Here is a 19,680-nt window from a genome sequence, read left to right as displayed (position 1 = left end):
TTTCTGGTTCCTAACAATGATAAAAGCCATACACATGCTTCACCCCCCAGCAGAAGTCAGCAAGAGCTGCTCAGCATTTAATGCAAGCTCAGGCCATCCAACCACCACTTCAGCAAGTGTCTCCAACAGCACACATGCCCAGGTGGACAGGAAAGGATGATACAAAGTGCCTTTTCCCAAGCACAAATGCCTCCACCACCATGACTGGCATGGAAGGATTCAAGCTGGTCTACCTAAGACCAGAGAGGAAGCTCTGGCACCATGTGTAAATGGTGTATCTTTATCATATGAGAAGAGTAGAAACTAAAAATGTAACCTTTGCTGCCATTTAAAAGAGCCTAATTAAAAAGTCTAGAGTACTCCAAAAGTATCTGTTCTACTAAAATTGAACATACTAATAGTTCCCATCAGGACAGGGATACGTAAGAACACGTGACTAAGCGCCAGAGCATAAAATAAGTATTATTTCCTCATGATCAGATGTAAATGTGATACTGCCTAATGCCAAGACATTCCTCTTACAACATTTCTAACCATCACAGCCACTGCCTTCAAAACACACTAAAGTAAGAATGCAGGCTGAAGTATCCAACGCTGTATTTATAGTTATGCAACACTATTTTTTGGAATTGCTACATATGTACTGCCCAACCACACACATGAAAACACATTCACTTTCTGGTCTAAAAGCACAGTATAATGTAATAGATTAGATCTAAGCGTCAACAGTTTCTTAAAATATCTGGCACAAAGAGCTCAGCTTTCAATAACCAACACACAGAGAACAAGCTCCCCATTCACTGAAGAAAGTCAGCTGGGAGAAGGGTTTGCCCTCCTCAGCAAATTATTTTATAAACAGGGAATTAATGTTGAATCTTACGTTTGCCTTGAAGGAGTTCTTATTTTTAAGTCAAAGTTTAAACATCCACTAAAATACACGTCCAAAAAGAACCAACTCAAGAATATTACTGAAAAGCAAAACAACGCATATGCTGCAGTAATATGAACACAAGAAGACCCAAGCAAACACTGCACATTATTTGTTGTTGCTGTCCTCTAAAAACAACATTAAAGCTAATTAAGTATCAGCTTGTTTACAGCAAGGCAAGTTACAAGCCTAATGTGTGTTTTTTTATGCTGCAGTAGCCACTAATATTAAAAAAGTCTAATAATTAAAACAAAACAATAAAACCATCAAAGGAGCCCCAAAATGCAAATACCCCAGACTGTCTAAGCCTGGGTGGCCACCCAGGGCTCTTAAGACTCATCCAGCTTGCAAGCAGTTCCAGAGCTGCTCCCCTGCCTGGGCGACATGAGCTCCTAGACAGTAGCTGGGGTGGCTGAGAGTGCTGCTGTTGCGTTCCAAATTTCTGCAGCTGAAGAAAGAAAGGGGTGGTGGTGGGGGAAGGGTCGACATTACCAAGTTACTCCAGGACACATCCACAGTCTTGTCTAGTGGAAGAAAGCTGGGATCCCTGGGGACTCAGGACTCCCTAGAGGTTCACAACTACCTCCACCTAGCCGTGAATCCCAGAGCTTGCCTTTCTCCCAGCCTTAGGAGATAAGGCACAGTTCCAGTCATGAGATGATCGGCACCAGGACCATGATCAGGACTGGGACCTGTACGTTCAGGCAGGCCGGCAACCGCAGACTAAACCAAATTAGGATTCTGTTCCAGCAGAACTTTCACCTCCTGTCAATTTACAAAACTTGAGCTCCAAAGCCCCTGCTGCTTCCTCTGGAAGACCCCACTACAATGTCTCATGAACATTCTTATGAGTAAGACATTTACGTTGATGCTTGTCCTAACTCTTCCTTTACCGTGTTTCATGACACAGCACCTACTGACAACACTATATATTAGTTCTTCAGTTAAAAAAGAAAGGATCAGTACCACCACATATAGGTCAGTTGGTACCCCATGCCACTTCACAGTTGTGAAGTTGTTCCCTGCCATTCCCCTGTAAAAAATATCCAGAACTGAGAACTAAAGGTTTGACAAGATTCATAGGAAGAAATTATCGTCTATTTCTAAGGTCTGCTGTTCTGACAGAACACCCTGTTCTTTTCTCTTCATTTGATACAACTTCCACGTATAGCAATGATTGTCTTAATACATGTGAATCATTTAAAATTACAGTCCATTGACGTATAGCCCTCTCTAAGACAGAAATATGAGATGTATAAAATATATATAATTATAAAGTTGGAAATATTCTGTTCAAAGAAAGGAGAAGGATCCAGCCCAATATAAGAAACAGACAAAGAGAACCAACAGAGACTTTTAAACTGGATATAGTTAAAAACATGGGACTGCTCTGATCATTAATATTGCATTTGTGTTGAAGAGAACAATCTTGCTTCTTTGTGAAGAGGTGCATCATCTTTCCAGTTGGGCAAGCCACACAGCTCTTTCTAGTGCCAAGGGAGGGCTACACGTCATGGCCTTTCCTGCATGATGTGAGCAGGGCTGCTCCGTAAACAAGGCACAGCTGATTGGCACATGCACAGTAGTTAACGAGATTTCTCAGAAAAGAGAAACTGGTTGTGTTCATGTCTCTGGAAGCTACATAGCCCGCTCCTGGATACTGTCTTTCCAAGAGGAGCAGGCATGCTCTTAAAACATGTGCTAGGAAGTACACCATAAACATGCAATGATGAAAGTTCTTGGGAAGAGACAAATTTGGACAAGGCAGTTATGCGTTCACTGCCTGAAAAACAAACTTTTTTCCACTCAGTTACACCAGTAATACTGAGTGGTTAAATCCTGACCTAAATCTCCAGGTGTGAGAGACCAAACTCTGGCCTTTTGTTTTTTTTAAATACTCCATCTTCCCACTTGCCATATATCACTCAGTTCTCACTCATTTGCCAACCCATCCCATTTAGCCACACATCTCTCTTCTCCTTACATCCTGCATGACATTTCTCTGTACTTTCACAGATTTTTTTTTTTTTTTTTTTACTGTTGCTGAATTTTTAAGAACCATTGGCATTACAAAAATCCTATGGGTCTACCAGAGGTGTATTAACAAGCATGGCCACACAACCTGTCACAGCCCATCACTTCAGGCAAGCACAGTCAAGGATGTCCTGAACAAATCAGATGGGACACGTCTTGCTGTTTTTTTTTCCTGACGCACTGTGATATACAAAATTTTGGACAATGAAGCCACCACAGTGCTCAAATCAACTACCATGAACTCAAAGGTACACACAGAGACTTCTCGGGCAACCACAAGCTGCAGGTGTGACCAAGCATGAAAAGCAAAGCAGCCTCATGTACCTTTGTAAGCCAAAAGAGTTCCACACCACCGAGCTTGCCACAAAACCAGGCTGGCACAGGAGGATAATATGTGATATCCTGCCTTAACACAGCAATTAAAAGCACCATGTAAAGACAGCAGTGACTGGTACAAAACTCCAGCTGATTGTACTTGTATTAAAAGCTAGCAAAAACAGGAGGATGTGAAACTTTAGCTTGCTCAAAGAAAGTAAAGCAAAGCAGACTAAAAGCAAAGATAAGCTCAAGTAGGTGAGACATTTAGAGAGGGACTTTTTTGAGGGGAAGGAAAAAAAAGTCCAGAGCTTATTAAAAAAAAAAAGGGTAATTTGCCAGAACATTTTTCCTTGTAAATATGAAGCAGTCAAACACTAATTTTTCCCCTCTACTTTATCCTCACATGATTTAAAAATTCATACAGTCCTAAGAGTCTGTAGCTCTGTGTGTTTTAGAATAACATCTGTTTAAAAATTCTTCACCTAACACTTGAAGAAAAATAAAGAAAGGCAGGGAATTGTGAAGAAATATTTCCTTACAGGACAAACAGAAAAAAACAGCTACAAGAAATGGTGAAGAAAAGGGTAAGGCAGCAAAACATCAGAGGAAATAGATGTTCACTTAGTTAAAGGAGGGTAAGTTTGAGGCTGATTTTTCACAGGCCCTCCAGAAAAAGAGGCCAGGCAGCCACAGGCTCTAATTTTCCACCTGCAAACTCATTCATTCCCACACTTTGCAGGTGCAGCCATCCCATTCCAAACACGCTGTGTTTTCTTTCACAGGAAAGCTGTACAGCACGTTCTGCAGGAAAAATGCAGAGCTGACAGCTAAACTGAGGGCAAAAGCCCAACGCAGCAGAGTAGAGATGCTGGAATATGTCCCTCCCTACACAGTCGCGCATAACAGACCTACTGTGCACAGCAGCATGGGGAGCCAGCCCCACTGGTGGCACCAAAACTAGGAACCGCTCTGCTTTCGCAGGATTGTGCCCCGATCTGGAACAGCACAAACACCACCAGATATTACTGGGTACGGAGCACATAGTAAGATACTGAAAGCTTCTTCCAAGAAAGAAAAAAAAGAAAACCAGACGAAAGCACACCTTCATTCCTTCACAGGAGGCACAGCAGTATTACATGTGAAGACAGAGATACTGTGGGGAGCAAAACGTAACTTCAGTTTTCCCTTAGAACTGTGAGGGGAAAAAAAAAGGCCATGGATTGTCTGATACTTGTGCAGAAAGCAGCGTCGCACCCACATTTTCAGAAAGCCACAAGAGTGTGTGGGTTCTCTGTTTTTGGAACAAGAGCACAGTGAAAGCAAGCTTGTTTACTTTAGACACTGTACAAAGACTTATTTTTTTTTAAAATAAATGGTTGAAAGGATGCCTCCCCTCTGTGGAGTTAGCAGAAAATAAAAGGCAGATTTATATTTCTAATCTATGCAAATATCTACTCTACAGGGCATCACAAAGACTGCTTTATATCAGACAGTATGCAGATCCCAGGTGCTTTAAATATGCCAAAAGCATGTGCAGCATCTCCACCTGCGATGGCTGCTCACTCTGAGAACAGCTGGATGACTAAGAAGAGGCTGTCTAAGTAGCCTCCCATGAAAAATGCCTTTTGCTAATGTGCCAACCCCCATACTCCCACCCAAATGGCTCCTGCTGTAGCTGCCATCAGGCCTGGAGAAGGTTTTTTTGTTTGGTTGGGTTTTTTTCATTTGGTTTATCACAAATTCTTCTAGAAATTTTCGAATTATAGCAATTACAACATGGTGAAACTCCTACTGACACCTTAAGAAATTATCACAGGGCGTTAATTCATAATCCCCCCTGGAAGATGTTTGTGGGTCTGGGTACAGGTAGAATGCCAGGCCTAGAGGTGGGGGAGATGCCGGAGTCACTGAGATCTTGGAGGACACAGGATTAAGATCAGGGGATACGTACAAATGAGAGCCTCAACCCACGACAAGAGAAACAGAGTAGAAAGAGTAGGGAAATAAAAGGACTAGAGGGTAGGAAACAGCTCTCCTAGGAGAAGGCCCAATGCCAAGAGCACAATGGTATTACGTTGAGAGGAAGGCACAGCAATAACATTTATTTCATCGTCATTACCAGAAAGAAGAGACAGGTAGTCCACAAGTGGCAGCTGCTTTCTGTACATTTGCCTAGGACATCCGCAGGAAGCTTCTGTCACAGGTCAAGAAACACGGCTGTCCTGAGAAGCTTCAGCATTTGCAAGCTCAAAATCACTAACTGAACAAGACTGACGATGTCCTGCTGGTGCTTCTTATCCTGTCCCAATGCTCCGCTTAACTTTGTCTGAGGAGCAAAAAAACCCTACAGCACTAATGTTTGCATCTTTAAGCAAGTGTCAATTTTGTCAAAAAGAGAAGAACTGCAAGCCCCAGAGTCAGATCTGACCTACTAAAATGATTAATGTGTCCCCCAGAGTACTCTCTGCCTCATTTCTTCTTTGCAGGCCTGAGAGGTTGACTTCAAAGAGCTGTTAGCTGAATAAACTGCTCTGGCAGTCTTCTTTTCATTTTCTTTCCCAAGGATCCCACAGGACTTTCTTTTTCATATTATCGGAAATACCTCTTACAAATTAACTACAGGCATCCCACATTAATCATGGCTGTGCTTATGTTTATATGACAGGCACCTGCAGCTCTACAGGTCCTCAATAACCAGTTACATGACTGACCTAGGTAACCCATTCACCCACTCAGTCACTCTATACCCATCCACACCTTTCAAATGAGGAGGTCATTTGGGCACAAACTGAAATACAAGAAATTCCTTCTAAACATAAAACCCCCTTCTTTATTGCAAGGGTGACTGAACACTGGAACAGGTTTCCCAAAAAAGGTGTGGAGTCTCTCCATCCATGGAGATACTCAAAACCCAACAGGGGACAGTCCTAGAGCAATCTACTCTAGTTGACCCTGCTCTGAGCAGACAATCTGCAGAAGTACCTTCCAACCTCTACCATTCTGCAACCCTGTGGTTAGCACTGCTACTTGTGTTTAGCTTCAGCAAGTCAACTGACACTCCCACGTTGTACCTCTGACTTTTTACTAGATTACTATTCCACTCTTCTCCCAGCATGTCACCTACGGACAGGTTTCCACAGAGTCCGTTCACCATAGCGCACATAGGGGACATAGCGCTCGGGGCAGTGTTACTCATCCTTATTTCTGCATCCATATTTGGCTTGTGCAATACAGGAAGTTACCAGCAAAACCATAAGAGCTCCTGACCACTACCAACACCTGCAGGCAGCTAAAATCCAGAAGCCTGCAGGCATAATTAGCAATTTAGACTTCCAACAGTAATGATAAAATATAAAGAAGTTATGATTTTATAAATAAATTATTACGGCTTCACCTAAATATGAATTGTCTTACTTGTACAAGGATTCCTCCTGTTGGTCCCAATCACCAAAAGCAGAACACAAAATAGTCCACAGACTGTTTTGAAGAGTCAGATGGTCCTTCAAATTAAAAATAATTAAGGAACACTGCCTCAGAGCCACTGAACAACCCTGCAAGTAATGGTCCTCTCAACCAACAAAACCTAAAAGCCTTGGATCATTTTCCCTCTTCATGATGACAGCACATGAGGTGCAGGGGGCTGCAGTCGCTAGAAGCAGGGAGGAATATTCACTTTGGGACGAATCTCTCAAGACCAGCTATCAAGCCAAAGTCTATAATCCTACAGATCAGAGGCAGAGCAAACCATCTCAGTAAACCAATTCCTTGGTTTTTGAATACTTGTGGATCATGTGTTTGCTGAAGTATTCTCAGAAGACTTTTCATCATCTTCAAGGAATAGTAATCAACCCTGGAAATTCTGGAGTCTACAGTTAACTAAAAGTCTGGACTGAGAGATGGGTTTCACCTCAGGCTCCACACATGGCCAAGCAAGGTCAGGGCTGGAGATATTTCCACCAAGAGAAGGACACAGAGGTAACGGGTTCACTGCTAGCAGTGCTGTCACAAGCTTTGCAGCTTCAGCCTTTGGTTGATGGTTTTGTTTTGTGGTTGGGTTTGCTTGTGGTGGTTCTGCAGCTTCCCAGGAAAAGATAAAACGTCTGATCACCAGTTTTGCATTTAAGACAGATTTGTCATTTGTACATAAATATAAGTCAAGCACATACGCACTGAGTGGGCGAGTCTAGTGCCTACCTCACCACCACAGGTAATCATATCATGATCAAGCCTAATCCTAAAAGCAGCTGGTCTCAATTTTAAAACAAATGTTTAGTCAGTTTACCAGGACCAAACAAAGCCAAAAAAAAACTACAAAAAAAATTCCCATCTGTCCATCTATTCACACGTTAGACTAAGCCTTTCTCCACCATTTGTTTCAGGAGAGTCCTCCATGTCCCCCATTGCTTCAGACACTGGATTGACTGCATCTACCTAGAATTGCCATTGAAGGTTTGCTGAAGTTTTGCTGTCACAACATCTATGGTGAAGCAATTCCACTTCAAATAAACACCAAAGAAAAAAAATCATCTCCTAACAGGCTATTCTGTATCTGAGATCCATTAGTAAGCAACAGACATTTAAAGAAACATAAGAGGCACTTGTAAGACTCTGCAGCTTATGTTATCAATCACTTCAGAAAGAAAAACAATTCAGCAGCCACTCCAGCTGAGAGCGCTGTGAAGTTCGATTGTCACTGAAATGTTGTTATTACCAACCTGGGCAGAATGAGCAAATACACCTCTGCAGGTGAGCCATGAATGAGCAATCAGCACTGCAGGCTGCAGCTTGAAGAGATAATAGCATTCAAGTAGCTACAATGCTTCCTTGCACACAACTAGGCCAGGATTGGGCTGACAAAAGCGAGCAACAAGAACATTTCAGACACTCCAACTGCATGTTAAATAATTCTGAAGGAAAAGGTATGAGGCTTCCCTCTCCCAGTGTGTACAAAGAAGGAACACACAGACGAGCACTGATGTTCAGTCTATTCCCAGGGAAATTTAAGTTTTGTAATGCTTTCGACCTACTGTTTGGCAAGAGTTCTACATATACCATAGTCAAGGGACTGCTTGGCAGATGTCATTTTAAGAAATAAATCTTTCGCATCCTACCAAAGTCAATTCTCCAGTTCAGTGTTAAGAAAAAAACCTTTAAAATACACAATCTGCAATATAAAAAATGCTTCACATCTTGCACACCTTCTAGAATTAAAGCCACTCTTTCTCTACTATTTATAAATCTTTTTTAGACGTGATGATCACATGGTGAATTTCAGGTTTGCAGCAACACAACAGTTTTTTCAGTGGGAAGGCTTCTACCACCCTGTAGCCCTCACCCACTTATTCCAGGTTTTACCTCTAGTTGTGCTGATGCAACTTTGCTCTAGACCAGATAAATGAAATAATTTTGGTTAAAAGGAAAACAAGCCCACCCCTTTTTGGGTGAGGTGGGCTATTTTTTCTCTCTTTTTTTTTTTTATATTTAAATACAGCACAGATGTGCAAAAACCACACAGTGATGTGGTTTACAAGAACAGCCCCTCAAAGCAGTTGCATTGTTACAACTGTAGCACAGGGCTCTGAATAAAAGAGTAATTCCCACTGAAGTTGTTTGCAAAGGTGCACCCTGATCATAATTAAAGTACTCATACCCTCTAACAATTTTAATCCTTTTGTGAAGTGTAAGAGGAAAAAAAAATCAGGAGTGGGATGGGCAAAACCCAGAAAAGATGCCAAAGTTCACTTTCAGCAAAGCACAGGTAGACACAAAAATAATAAACTAAAACTGTATATAGAGGTCCTTTGCCTACAGCTACCCGTTAAATTGGTAGAAAGTTACAGAAAAAGAGTATGGTTACCACAGTCCCTTTAAAATTTACGTCAGGTTTTTAAACATATATCTATTATTCCCTTTTTGTTTCTGCAGTTGGTCATGTATAATCATTCTTTTCTTTTTCCAAACAGATATAATCAAGTGGTGACTCCTCTCACTTTCCCTCATTTGGGCAATTCATCAGGAAAGGAAAGAACCAGATGATACCCGAGCAAATACTGAACGCCAGAAACAGAGCAAGTGTGCGTTCCCTCTCAGCTGTATCACAATAGTGTGAACAGAGGGAAATCACATACCTTGTTACCTCCTGCTGCAGTCGGGAAACACTGGGCACGTAGAACATTACCCCAAAGAAAAGCAAAGGCTCATTGGCAAATTTGTCCAGCTGCTTCTTCAGAGGCTTTTCCAGTTCAACCCAGCGGGTTTGCTGGCTCTTGCTGAGAAACCAAAGGCCGAAGTAGTGTGTCTAGACAAAGAAACAAAATAGTGTCAGTTTACCTTTATCAGCTAGATCACACACGCGATCAATGACACAAATGCAAATAAGAACAGATGGCATTGTGTAAATTTTTCCATATGCAAAATCAGAATAATTTCTTTTTTACTGTCCTTCTTTATTTTTAGGACAATCTTGAAGTCAATGACAAATTAATATTGCAATATAATATACTTCACAGAGTACTATCTGTCCCTTACCATCTCTCCCTAATGCATATTAAAGAGCTCTGTCTGACATTATGGCATGGGTGACATAAATGATTTACAGAAAGTGTCTGAGTCTTTGTTTTCTTTTACACCTGCGCCTTGTGAACAGACAGCAAACACTAAGTCTGAATCAAAGCACAAAGGCGTCACGAGACTTTGGATCAGGCCCACTGCAGGCAAAGAACAAGGACTCTTACAACTATAAAAAACAATGCAAACCCACACGCATGTGTCAAAATATATCTACCAATACCAGAACCATTTACTCAAAACACAACATGTTTACTTTTTTTTTAATGCAGTCAACAAGGTTTTATGACAGACAAGTATTACATTTAAAATGTGCATCACACACACGTTGTTTGCTCTAGGCTCTTAGAGAAATACCAGGTTGAACACCTCAGCTAGTTCCTATCCTGTGTAAATCTCAACAGCTGTAGTACCTCCTGTATAAGCCACATGGAACTGTTGCTGGTGGAGAGTAATTAACAAGGAACAGCGTTCAGAACTAGAGTTTCAAATAGTACAAATTGGTAATAAGCAGCTGAAGGAACAGCCAATCCATCATGAAGGATTCTACGGAAAAGCCCTTAAACCACTGTATTAAACACACTGACCTACTACTGCAGGCAAATACATACTACAATTAACAGCAAGTACTAGGACCACAGAGCTGAAGAAAAGGTGGGAAAAAAAAAGTGTAAATGTTTAGCAAAGAAACTAATCCATCAATTGCTTGGAAATCTGAGTGTAGCCCTAACTGTGAAGTTTGTATCAACATCTTTTTCTTCAGAATTTCAGCTGACAGCACCTGGAGATTTCCAGCAATGCCTTCAATATAAAATACCACTCTGTATTAACACTGCAATGAATGAAACAGAAACTGTGAGAGAAACTTTTGTGGACACCAAGCAGATTTAGGCTCTGAAAGGGGCATCATTACTATTCTGCATATTTCTTTCATTTCATTTCAATAAACTTTCTTGGTGTTTAATCCAGCTGACTCCCTGTTCAATGAAAACTTTCCAGTAGTTTTCATTAGATTAGATTAAAACAAATAAGATACTTATTTTGCTGTTATATCTTAACTTACCTGGACAACAATCCTTCCAGAGGCAGTCACAATCCTTTATACATAGCACTGCATTTTAAATAAAGGTTCTTGTGACAAAGAATAGAAAAAACTCTATTTGCTGTTTGATAAAGCTTTCATTTGAAATTACTTTTAATACATACAAAAAGTTTTCACCAACTGGATTTCCCAGATGTTTAGATGTGCTTTTAAATAAAAAGTTTTCAAAAGTAGCAGGCAAATTGTCACCATTACACTTTGCAAAAGCCACCATCAACAGCCTGTTTCACTTTCGTAAGGATACTTCTCTAAACACCATTGCGTGTACCATGACTTAACATACAATACAAGGGCACCTAATGCAATATTGAAAAATTAAAATGCTTACAAATGACAACAAGCCAGCAGAGGCAACGCTGCTCCAACTATTTTACAGCTGAGGGCATGCAAGAGAGAATTATACGCAAAAACTCTGAATTGGGGTGCTAATGTATTTACTTTAGGGTCTCATCATGTACATATTTTCAACTTCGGAGAACATCCAGACTACCATTTGACTAAGATGATAACTAATTCAACTTGATTCCTCAATTAAGCCTGACAAACCTGCAGTATAGCTTTGAACACTGCTCAGTCCTTTCTCCTTAAGCCTAGTTTGGTACAGTGAAGCAAGGTAGTTCTTCTTTTGAAGAGAATCTATGTAGAATCTTCTAGAATTTAAAGATATCTTCAATAAATCGATCAATCCAGTGCACAAATAGATCAAGGAGTTAGCATCTCCTATAGGATAAACTTAAAACAAAACTAACCAATTCACTGATACGTGTCTACTATCCCTCTCTCTCTCACTAGATAAAAAGTTCTTTCTGACAAGCTCACCATGATAGTAATTAGATTAAAATGAAGGTGGGAGGGACAGTGGAGACAGCAAAGGAGAGGAATTCATGCAAAGGCAGAAAAAAGCACAGTGATGTTACCACCTCAAAAGGGAAATCCTTTAATGCACAAACTCTTAAAAATCACTGCAGGGCAGCTCATCCTCATCAAGAAACTGCAGAGCTGTGAAAACAGATCTTCAATATTACTTTAAAAAGTAAACATTCACATCACCTAGGACCCAAATTTGCAGTGTCAAGTACTTCTAAAACATCTAGCAACTAAGATGATTTAGAGTCTGAAGTCTAAAAGAGTTATTCAAGGGATTAAGGGTATTGCAATTAAACAGCTCAAATGAGCAGAGTCCCTCCGCTTTGAATGGGGGCAGCGGGACAACAAAAATTTAGATTTGCTACGGTAGAAAGGCTCTTCAAGTACCAAATCCAGAATCCTGAATCACTTCCAAGGAATAAGAAGTGAGGGGAACGCAGTGCTTAATCTTCTAGACCATAGCAGACACCGTGGACTGACCACAGCAGCATGCATTTCACACAACTAAAAGACGACCGTTTTCCTGGAAAGCAGCCTGGAGAGGATCAAGCAACTGCAGAAGCAGCACAGGGACTGCAGAGCTCAAGTCACAAATGCATGTACTTCGGAGAAACAATCAACAGAGTTATTTGAGTATCAGCTCCCTGTCACCAGGAACTTTACTACTTGAAAACGTTAGCATCTGTTAACAACCCACAGTGGGGAAGAATTTCCATAGCCACTACTACAAATGCCTGAAGAGACTCTCCCTCCCCTAGGAACAGTAGTAATTCCCCAAACAGAACAGAGGAATGTGGGACTGGAAATGGCTGGACCACCAAGTTCAGTATACTATGACCAGGGATATGACCATCCAGAAGTCCTTGAAGAACCCGAGTCATGCATTGCCATACACTCCAGCCCATAAAACATTTTTACAGTACACACACCCCACAAATTAGATGAGGCAATATAAAAAATTGTATCTTTTTCTCTATAAGCAGCTGGTGGAAAACTAGGTTGATTCCAAAAGCTGGTCTGTTTGTCCATCTGTACAAAGTGAACCACTGACTTCCCTCCAGTTTTCATGGAGTAAGTATCTACACTTGGCAGGCTCTGAAGTAACGCAGGCTGGTCTAGTAGGTACATCAAGCAGTCAAAGGGGCAAAGAAAATGCATGATGCTTTCACTCCTAAAAAAAAAAAAAATAAATAAAAATACCCAAAAATCCTTCTTCCAGCCACAATTGACAGACTGGTGATACACACTGAAGGAAAGCTTTTCATAATGCTAAATGTATGCACACACTCCATTCTGCAGACAAAGAGCTTCAGTTGCTAGTGGTTTTGGTCTGCCTAATTTGCAAATACATGAAGAGCTATGTTAGAAAAGAGTCTCATTTTCTCTCATGGTTTTAAAATTTGTCTCACCTACCACATATGACTTCATATGTTATACAAGGAAACCAGTTTACACTCCTCCAGGAGCTGCGGTCCTCTGCTAAAGGAGCGAACAAGAACCAAAGCACCTGCGCACCCCAACAACACTACAAGAAAAGGCAGTCCTCCAAATATGGTAAGCCAGAAAAGAAAACCTGTGCTGAGGTCTTAAAAAAAAAAAAGACTACATTATAGCTGACAGTTCGGGAGGTAACATATTCATTTTGGACTTGGACTTAGCTATACTCCCAAGTCCAGAACTACCCCTGCCTTTATGTCAGGCAAAAAGAGTAGCATTGTCAACAACAGGAGATGACAGACAGGCTTGGTGTTTATTAAAGCATCTGGTTAGGTGCAGAGAAAGAGGCAGAGTTCCAGCTCCTCCGCGCAAAAAGCATTAAACCCTGCTATCCCGGGGCACTCTCACAGAGGAGAAGGCATCATTTACGGCAGCCAATTGTTCCTAGAAGGTCTCTTGTCCAAGTGCTGCCTGAATCCCATCACAACTTTGCTGGCAAGACGAGTCAAACCAAGCCAAACTTCAAGGCAACCTGGCTGCCGAATGCAGGTTTTCAGCCATGCCCTATGAGGAGGGGACACCCACTAGGGCACAGAAGAAAAAAAAAAAAAAAAAAAAAAAAAAAAAGGGTCTGAATGGCAGTAAACAGTCACCCCTGCACAGCAGTCAGCATCCACCTGTGGTGCTCGGCCCGTCATCCTCCTGCTTTGCTTAGAGTTTTGCAGCATGGTAGCGCTGGAGGTACCACTGTGAAATTCAGCTTGGAAGAGTAATTTTGGTCAGAAGGGACCTTCTTGCCCCCGCCCACCTTACAATACATCAGAACATTCCATCTTTAAACTTTTTATCATTTTATAAAGTGAATTAAGGAGAACAAAAAGGAGAAAGAGACATGAAGTCTCACAACAGATTTGTACAGACTACTCTTATTTCAAGCAGGTTGACCTAGTCTCACTTGAAGGGAAAAATGCCATTATATTGTGAAAAAAAAAAAATCCTTTTTTATAATCTGCGCACATACAAGATTGTAAAATGACGTTTCTGACCTCATCTTTCCTCTCTTTCCCTTCCTCCCCTCTTCTTGTCCTTACTTTTTACGTAACGATGGCACAGGAGCTCATTTTATTGGAACCAGTAACTGTTCAACTAGAAGACCTGATGCTTTGTCAAGAGCTTTGCTGAAAAGGATAAAACCAGAATTTACAGTAGTTACGTGGCTACACTTTCTACTGACCTATTCCTGAACCCTGACTCAGTCAGGGAGGGAGCTGCATTCCCCAGAGATCAAACAGAAATATGCATAATCCATTAGATACTGTTCTTCAGTCATGTGTGGTATAACGATTGACAGTCCTTCACAACAATATATACAGTCATCTCAAACAATTTTGCTTTTTAGCAGGGCAGGGTTTGGACAGTTTTTTGTTTATTTATAAGAAATTGGCTTGATTGAAACACAGATGTACTCCTAACACAAAGGTGAAAGCTGGGGTACACCCTGGATTTATTTCAACATAAGACCAAACTAAAGTATCAAACAAAAAGTGATCTTTACTTTCAAGAGAACACATATTCTTACCTGAGACTGCATGGGGGAGGCAAACAGGATTTTAGTACTGTTTTGCAAGCATGGAATTTAATGAAGCTTAGTTTCTTCCTTACTTGTACATCATAGTTTGCCTATCAGGACTTCTAAGAAAAGGCATATTCCAGCTGAAGTTTTTGCTGCATTTGGGGAATTTAAAAAGTCTCTCTCTAATACGGACACTTCGAAGGATTGTCTTCTCAGATGGGCTTCTCTCCTCTACACAGCTGTCCAGTTGCACAAATGTTATAGAAATCTGAGCTTTGTCAAAGTAGTTTTACCCCTTTTGTAGAATTTGATTGGCCAGCAAGCTCAAAAATGGTGGTAAGACTAGAGAGAGAGAAGGGAACAGTCACCAAATGACTGCATCAGTCTTGTTTCCCTACAAACCATGGCAAGACTTTTTGGGTCTGAGGGAGAGGACAGCACCCAGCACTGGGCACCCCCAAGCTTGCTAGCTCCAATTACTCCTTATAAATCAAGCAGAAAAAGATAGAGGGAGACCCTCCCAGAGTTGAAAGAGGTCAGTAATTCTCTTCTCTCCTAAACATTTAAAGCAGCAATGAATGCTACCAGAATCAATCAGAAAAAGACACTAAAAAAACCCAACTTCTGTCAAAAAATGCAGTACTGTTGAAATCTGAACTTTACAAAATTGCTTCAACATTGCCAAAACTTTGTTTAGAAAAAAAGTGGGCAGGGTGATGAAAGAAGGGGAAAGTGTTCCAACAACATCAAAGCATTCTCTTCTGTGTTGTTAAAATACTTATCTTGAAACACAAACTTTTTGTGCTGACATACTTCTTTTTGCATGACACAAATAATTCTGAAATTGAAAAAACCAAAGCAATAGAAAACCCCCATGAAATTGAATACTGACCAAAACACCTTCCTTTGCTATTCCACTGTCCAGTCTCTTTTCTCTGGAAAATTTTGAAACTTCAGGCTTTGTTCCAAAGTGGAACAAAACACATTCTGAAATCACAAAATGCTTTGTGGAAAAGAATGCTAACCCACTGACAGAGCTATTGTTCGCAAATGCAGGTGGACCTCCAGAGAGAATCATTAGGCCCCAGACTTCTGCTCCACCAACTAGATAAGCCCAGAATGAATATGAGGAGAATCACTTCATTCATTTCACGCCTTTATGCAATGGAAGGAAAGGGAAGGACCTAACTTCTCTGTAAGGACACCTTAAAGCATCACCAACAGAAAGTAAAAAAAAAAAAAAAAAAAAAAAAAAAGAAAAAGTAATTACAGGGAAATCTTCATCTCTAGAAGGGGAGGGTGAAGATCATTCTACTAAAATCCAAATTAAAAAAAAAAAGCATGAAAAAATCACTGTGTGATATTCTGACTCTCTGCCCTATTCCTGCCTGCACATTGTCCTGCCTATTCAGCACACACAAGGAGTGAGATTCTTCTCTCATTCTTTATGATTATTGATGTACAAAAAGGAGGTGTTGTTTAGTTTTCACCTGAACTAGTTATTTGTATGCTGCCTTCCAGTTGCCATCATCAGAAAAGGGCCATGGACCAACAAATGCAAGACACTGCAAGATTATTATATTTCCCCTGTGCTTACAGGAAGTGTCAGCCAGGACGGTCAGATGATAATGCATCAATTTCCAGGTAATGGATTTCAACTTGTGTTTTGCAAAAGCCTAGAAGCACGCACGATATGTGTAAGGAGTCCACAGAAGGTAAGTAAGAAAAGACAGTTCATTTGTGCCATGCACATTGGAGAGATATTTCTAAAAGGGCCTCAACACTTAAACACTGAACTCTACGGCAAGAAGTAGAAAATAAAGGAATTCAGTCTTTCATAAAGTAAGACTGGGTTTCTTCAGCCTTTTCAGAAGCATTAGGAACATTAAAGAAGCCTTTCAGAGTTTCAGATGTGAAATATTTCAGTTGAACAAAAGGAAGAAAAGCTCCACGATCCTCAAACTGTTACTAGTTGCTCCTGCTAGTAACATAACTGTTGCCTCTTTCGGTACGTTAGTAACAAGACTATATTTATATGAAGGCGGATATTAAAAAGCCAGTGGTCTCCTCCCCACTGGCCTAACTCAACTAGCAGCGTTTGTGAAAACATGGTTTCATTCAGCTAAAAGTTACTGTAACTTGGCCCTTGGCATCCCAGCTCAGAAAGTAACAACCATCGCTTTCTAAGAAGAAACCTCATCTTCGTATTACAAAGAGCTCTCAAAGCTATGATGAATGAGCAACAGCACAAAACCCCGAGTGCCGTTCTGCCTTCAGTTTTCATGCAACCAGAATATGTTTGTCCAAGCTCCAGCTGCTGATCATATCTGGCCGGCTCCGAGAATAACATGATTCAAACGAACAGACTGCCTGAGCTAAAAATGTGTCAAATTATACCGTGACAGATGGTCTTTCCCGAATTACTCTTACCTCACGTAATTCCAGCCTCTGAGCGACAGCTTCCAAGCACTCCTGCCCCGTGCTCTCCACAGAGAGGGTGCACTCGATCACATTGCTGTCCAGCAGACGGATCCTTGTCACAAAGCAGTTCTTGCTCAAGACGTTGTAGCGTCTGGTCCGTCGCAGTTTCAGCCCGAAAGGCATGGCTGTTGGCCTGGAAGGTCGTCCCTTTCCTGCACTCTTCCCAGACTTATCAGCACACTTGTCGACTTGCCTTGAAGGCTTCTTCAATTGGCACTACTCTCCTCCAGAAATGAAGGTAGCTGTCCATTCCCAGGGTGAGCTTCAAGGGATTCCTGCAAAATACATACAAATAAGTAGAGTTAAGTGTGAAATAAGATGTTGCTAAAGATCAGTGGAAAAGAAAAAAGCTTAAAGGGAAGGAGTCACATTTAAAAACATAAAATAAACACCTCCACACACAGGATTTCCAAGCACTTACTACACCTCCCAAAAGAACACCTTATACAACAAATCTTTCAAAATTCTATTTTGGCGCTGAATTTAAAGCACGGATTTAATTGCAAAGCCGTTCTTTGAGATGCTCAGTATAAACAGCAACTCTACAGGGTGCACATCCAGAGGTGCTAACTCTCCCACCATTACCCCCACCACAGGGGTCTATAACATAATCTTCAAGTTAAGTTTTTGTGCCCTCAGGCCAGCTTTGAAAGCTAGCTTAAAAAGCTAAGGAATAGAGGCATTTAAAAGAGGTGCGATTTGGAAAGAAGAAAGGCTAGCTGCAGCAGCAGGAAATGCAGGCACCCGGCACTTCTGAAAAAATCAAACCTAAGTATGCATGTGAAAGGCAAGAAGCATCCGAGCCATTTCAGAGAAGGCTCCTCTAAGGCAATCCCTGACATTTTGCTTGCTTTCCGCTCCAAAGCAATTGTGCATTTCACCCTTTCAGGTGGAATGAGTAACTGCAGGAACAGCTGTCAGAGAACAGGATAAAACTGAGTGGGAGGAAGAGAACACATATTCCAGACGATGTTTCTCATTACTACTCCCAAAATTTATCGGGACACATGCAACTTAAGCCAAAATACAAAGTAGACAGAAGAACTAGAGATGCAGAAATAATGACATTTAAGAAGCTATGATCCTCACCTGCAAGATCCACTTCTTTTTAAAAAAAAAAAAAAAGTTTAGTTAGGAGCAGGTTCAAACTAAACCACCACAAAGCATTTGCACTAGCATAACCAGCTTTAAAGGTCACTTTCCACACACAGACAGGAATGAAATAAAAAACAAATTACTTGCTACCAAGCCTTCCTGGTTTTGTTTGAATATTCTGGAGAAAGAGAAGGATGCTAACGCTGGCATTTAAAAGTCCATTTCTCTTAACAGAGAGTACTGCAAACAAAAACTAGCTCCTATTTCCTTGCTTCTTTAAAGAAGCAACAGAAGGGACTGCCAGCAGAGTATGCATCATTTAGCTGGATGTGACATTTCAAACAGATAGTACATTGCTCACATGTATCATTTGGCACAGAACGGCATGAATCAGTTATTTTCACTTTTTACTGAATGTAGTTGCTATGGAGATTATTAGAAGCAGACCGATTGACTACAGTGATTAGCATTACTCTAGAAACGTAACTATCACACATTTGATGAAGTCTATTTTCCAAGGACAGTACATCTTGGCATTTATTAGGGGGTTAAAGCAACACAAAACAAAAAACCCACACACAAACAGAAAACCACAAGCAACACCTCACTGGTTAGGTGCGCAGCTACCCTGATAGTCTACTAGCTTTACCAGAGAAAAGCCTAGAGACTTTGAGAAGGGGCACATGCTATTTGACCGAAGTGCAAACAAATCTATCAAATTAACTGCTGTAGTTCAATCTCCCATTTCTAACTTCCGTGCGTACAGACATAATGTATTATTTTCACATGGCTGCATGAGAGCGCTGTTATACCTTGCATCACTGTAACATCAGAAGCCAAAGACACACGAATACATCCTCACAACAATCCGATGAGGCAGGGACACGTTACCCATGACTCGCAGAAGAGGAACTGAAACAAACATTAGCCAGTTTGTCCAACATCACTCAGGAGAATGGCAGCAGACCTGTGTACTAAAACACAAAGGCCAGGCTAGTGCTTTAACCCCTGGCCAACTATTCGGCAATTACCTTGCCTGCTAACCTATCCAAAACTATGAAACACAAAGTTGAAAAGTGGGAAGAATGGAAGGAAATTACAAAGAAGGAAGGGTGTGGAGCCTTATCAAGAACAGCATTTTTGTTCAGTAGCTTTGCAGACACGCTGAGAGTTTTAGCTAGCCAATTCATTTAAAAAAAAAAAATCTTACCTTGCAATACTGTTAGTTGCACATATTTCCTCACAGAACATAAGCCTATATTACTATACAGTAACTGT

At 41.0% G+C, this 19,680-nt stretch overlaps 1 protein-coding gene across 1 annotated transcript in view; it reads right to left on the bottom strand.

Annotated features, from left to right (window-relative positions):
- The window catches only part of PTPN14 (protein tyrosine phosphatase non-receptor type 14), a 121,294-nt gene that overhangs the window by 60,866 nt on the left and 40,748 nt on the right, over nucleotides 1-19,680 (bottom strand). The window contains exons 2-3 of the mRNA XM_063328466.1: nucleotides 17,257-17,582; nucleotides 9,409-9,578 (exon numbers count right to left, since the gene is read on the bottom strand). Coding sequence (XP_063184536.1) covers nucleotides 9,409-9,578; nucleotides 17,257-17,430 — 344 coding nt within the window. The 5' untranslated portion in view covers nucleotides 17,431-17,582. The remainder of the gene's footprint in view (nucleotides 1-9,408; nucleotides 9,579-17,256; nucleotides 17,583-19,680) is intronic.

This window comes from Chroicocephalus ridibundus, chromosome 3, assembly GCF_963924245.1.
Source record: "Chroicocephalus ridibundus chromosome 3, bChrRid1.1, whole genome shotgun sequence".
NCBI classification, from domain to species: Eukaryota; Metazoa; Chordata; class Aves; order Charadriiformes; family Laridae; genus Chroicocephalus; species Chroicocephalus ridibundus.
The sequence above is the reverse complement of the archived record's forward strand: the minus strand, read 5'-3'. Positions and strand labels throughout refer to the sequence as shown.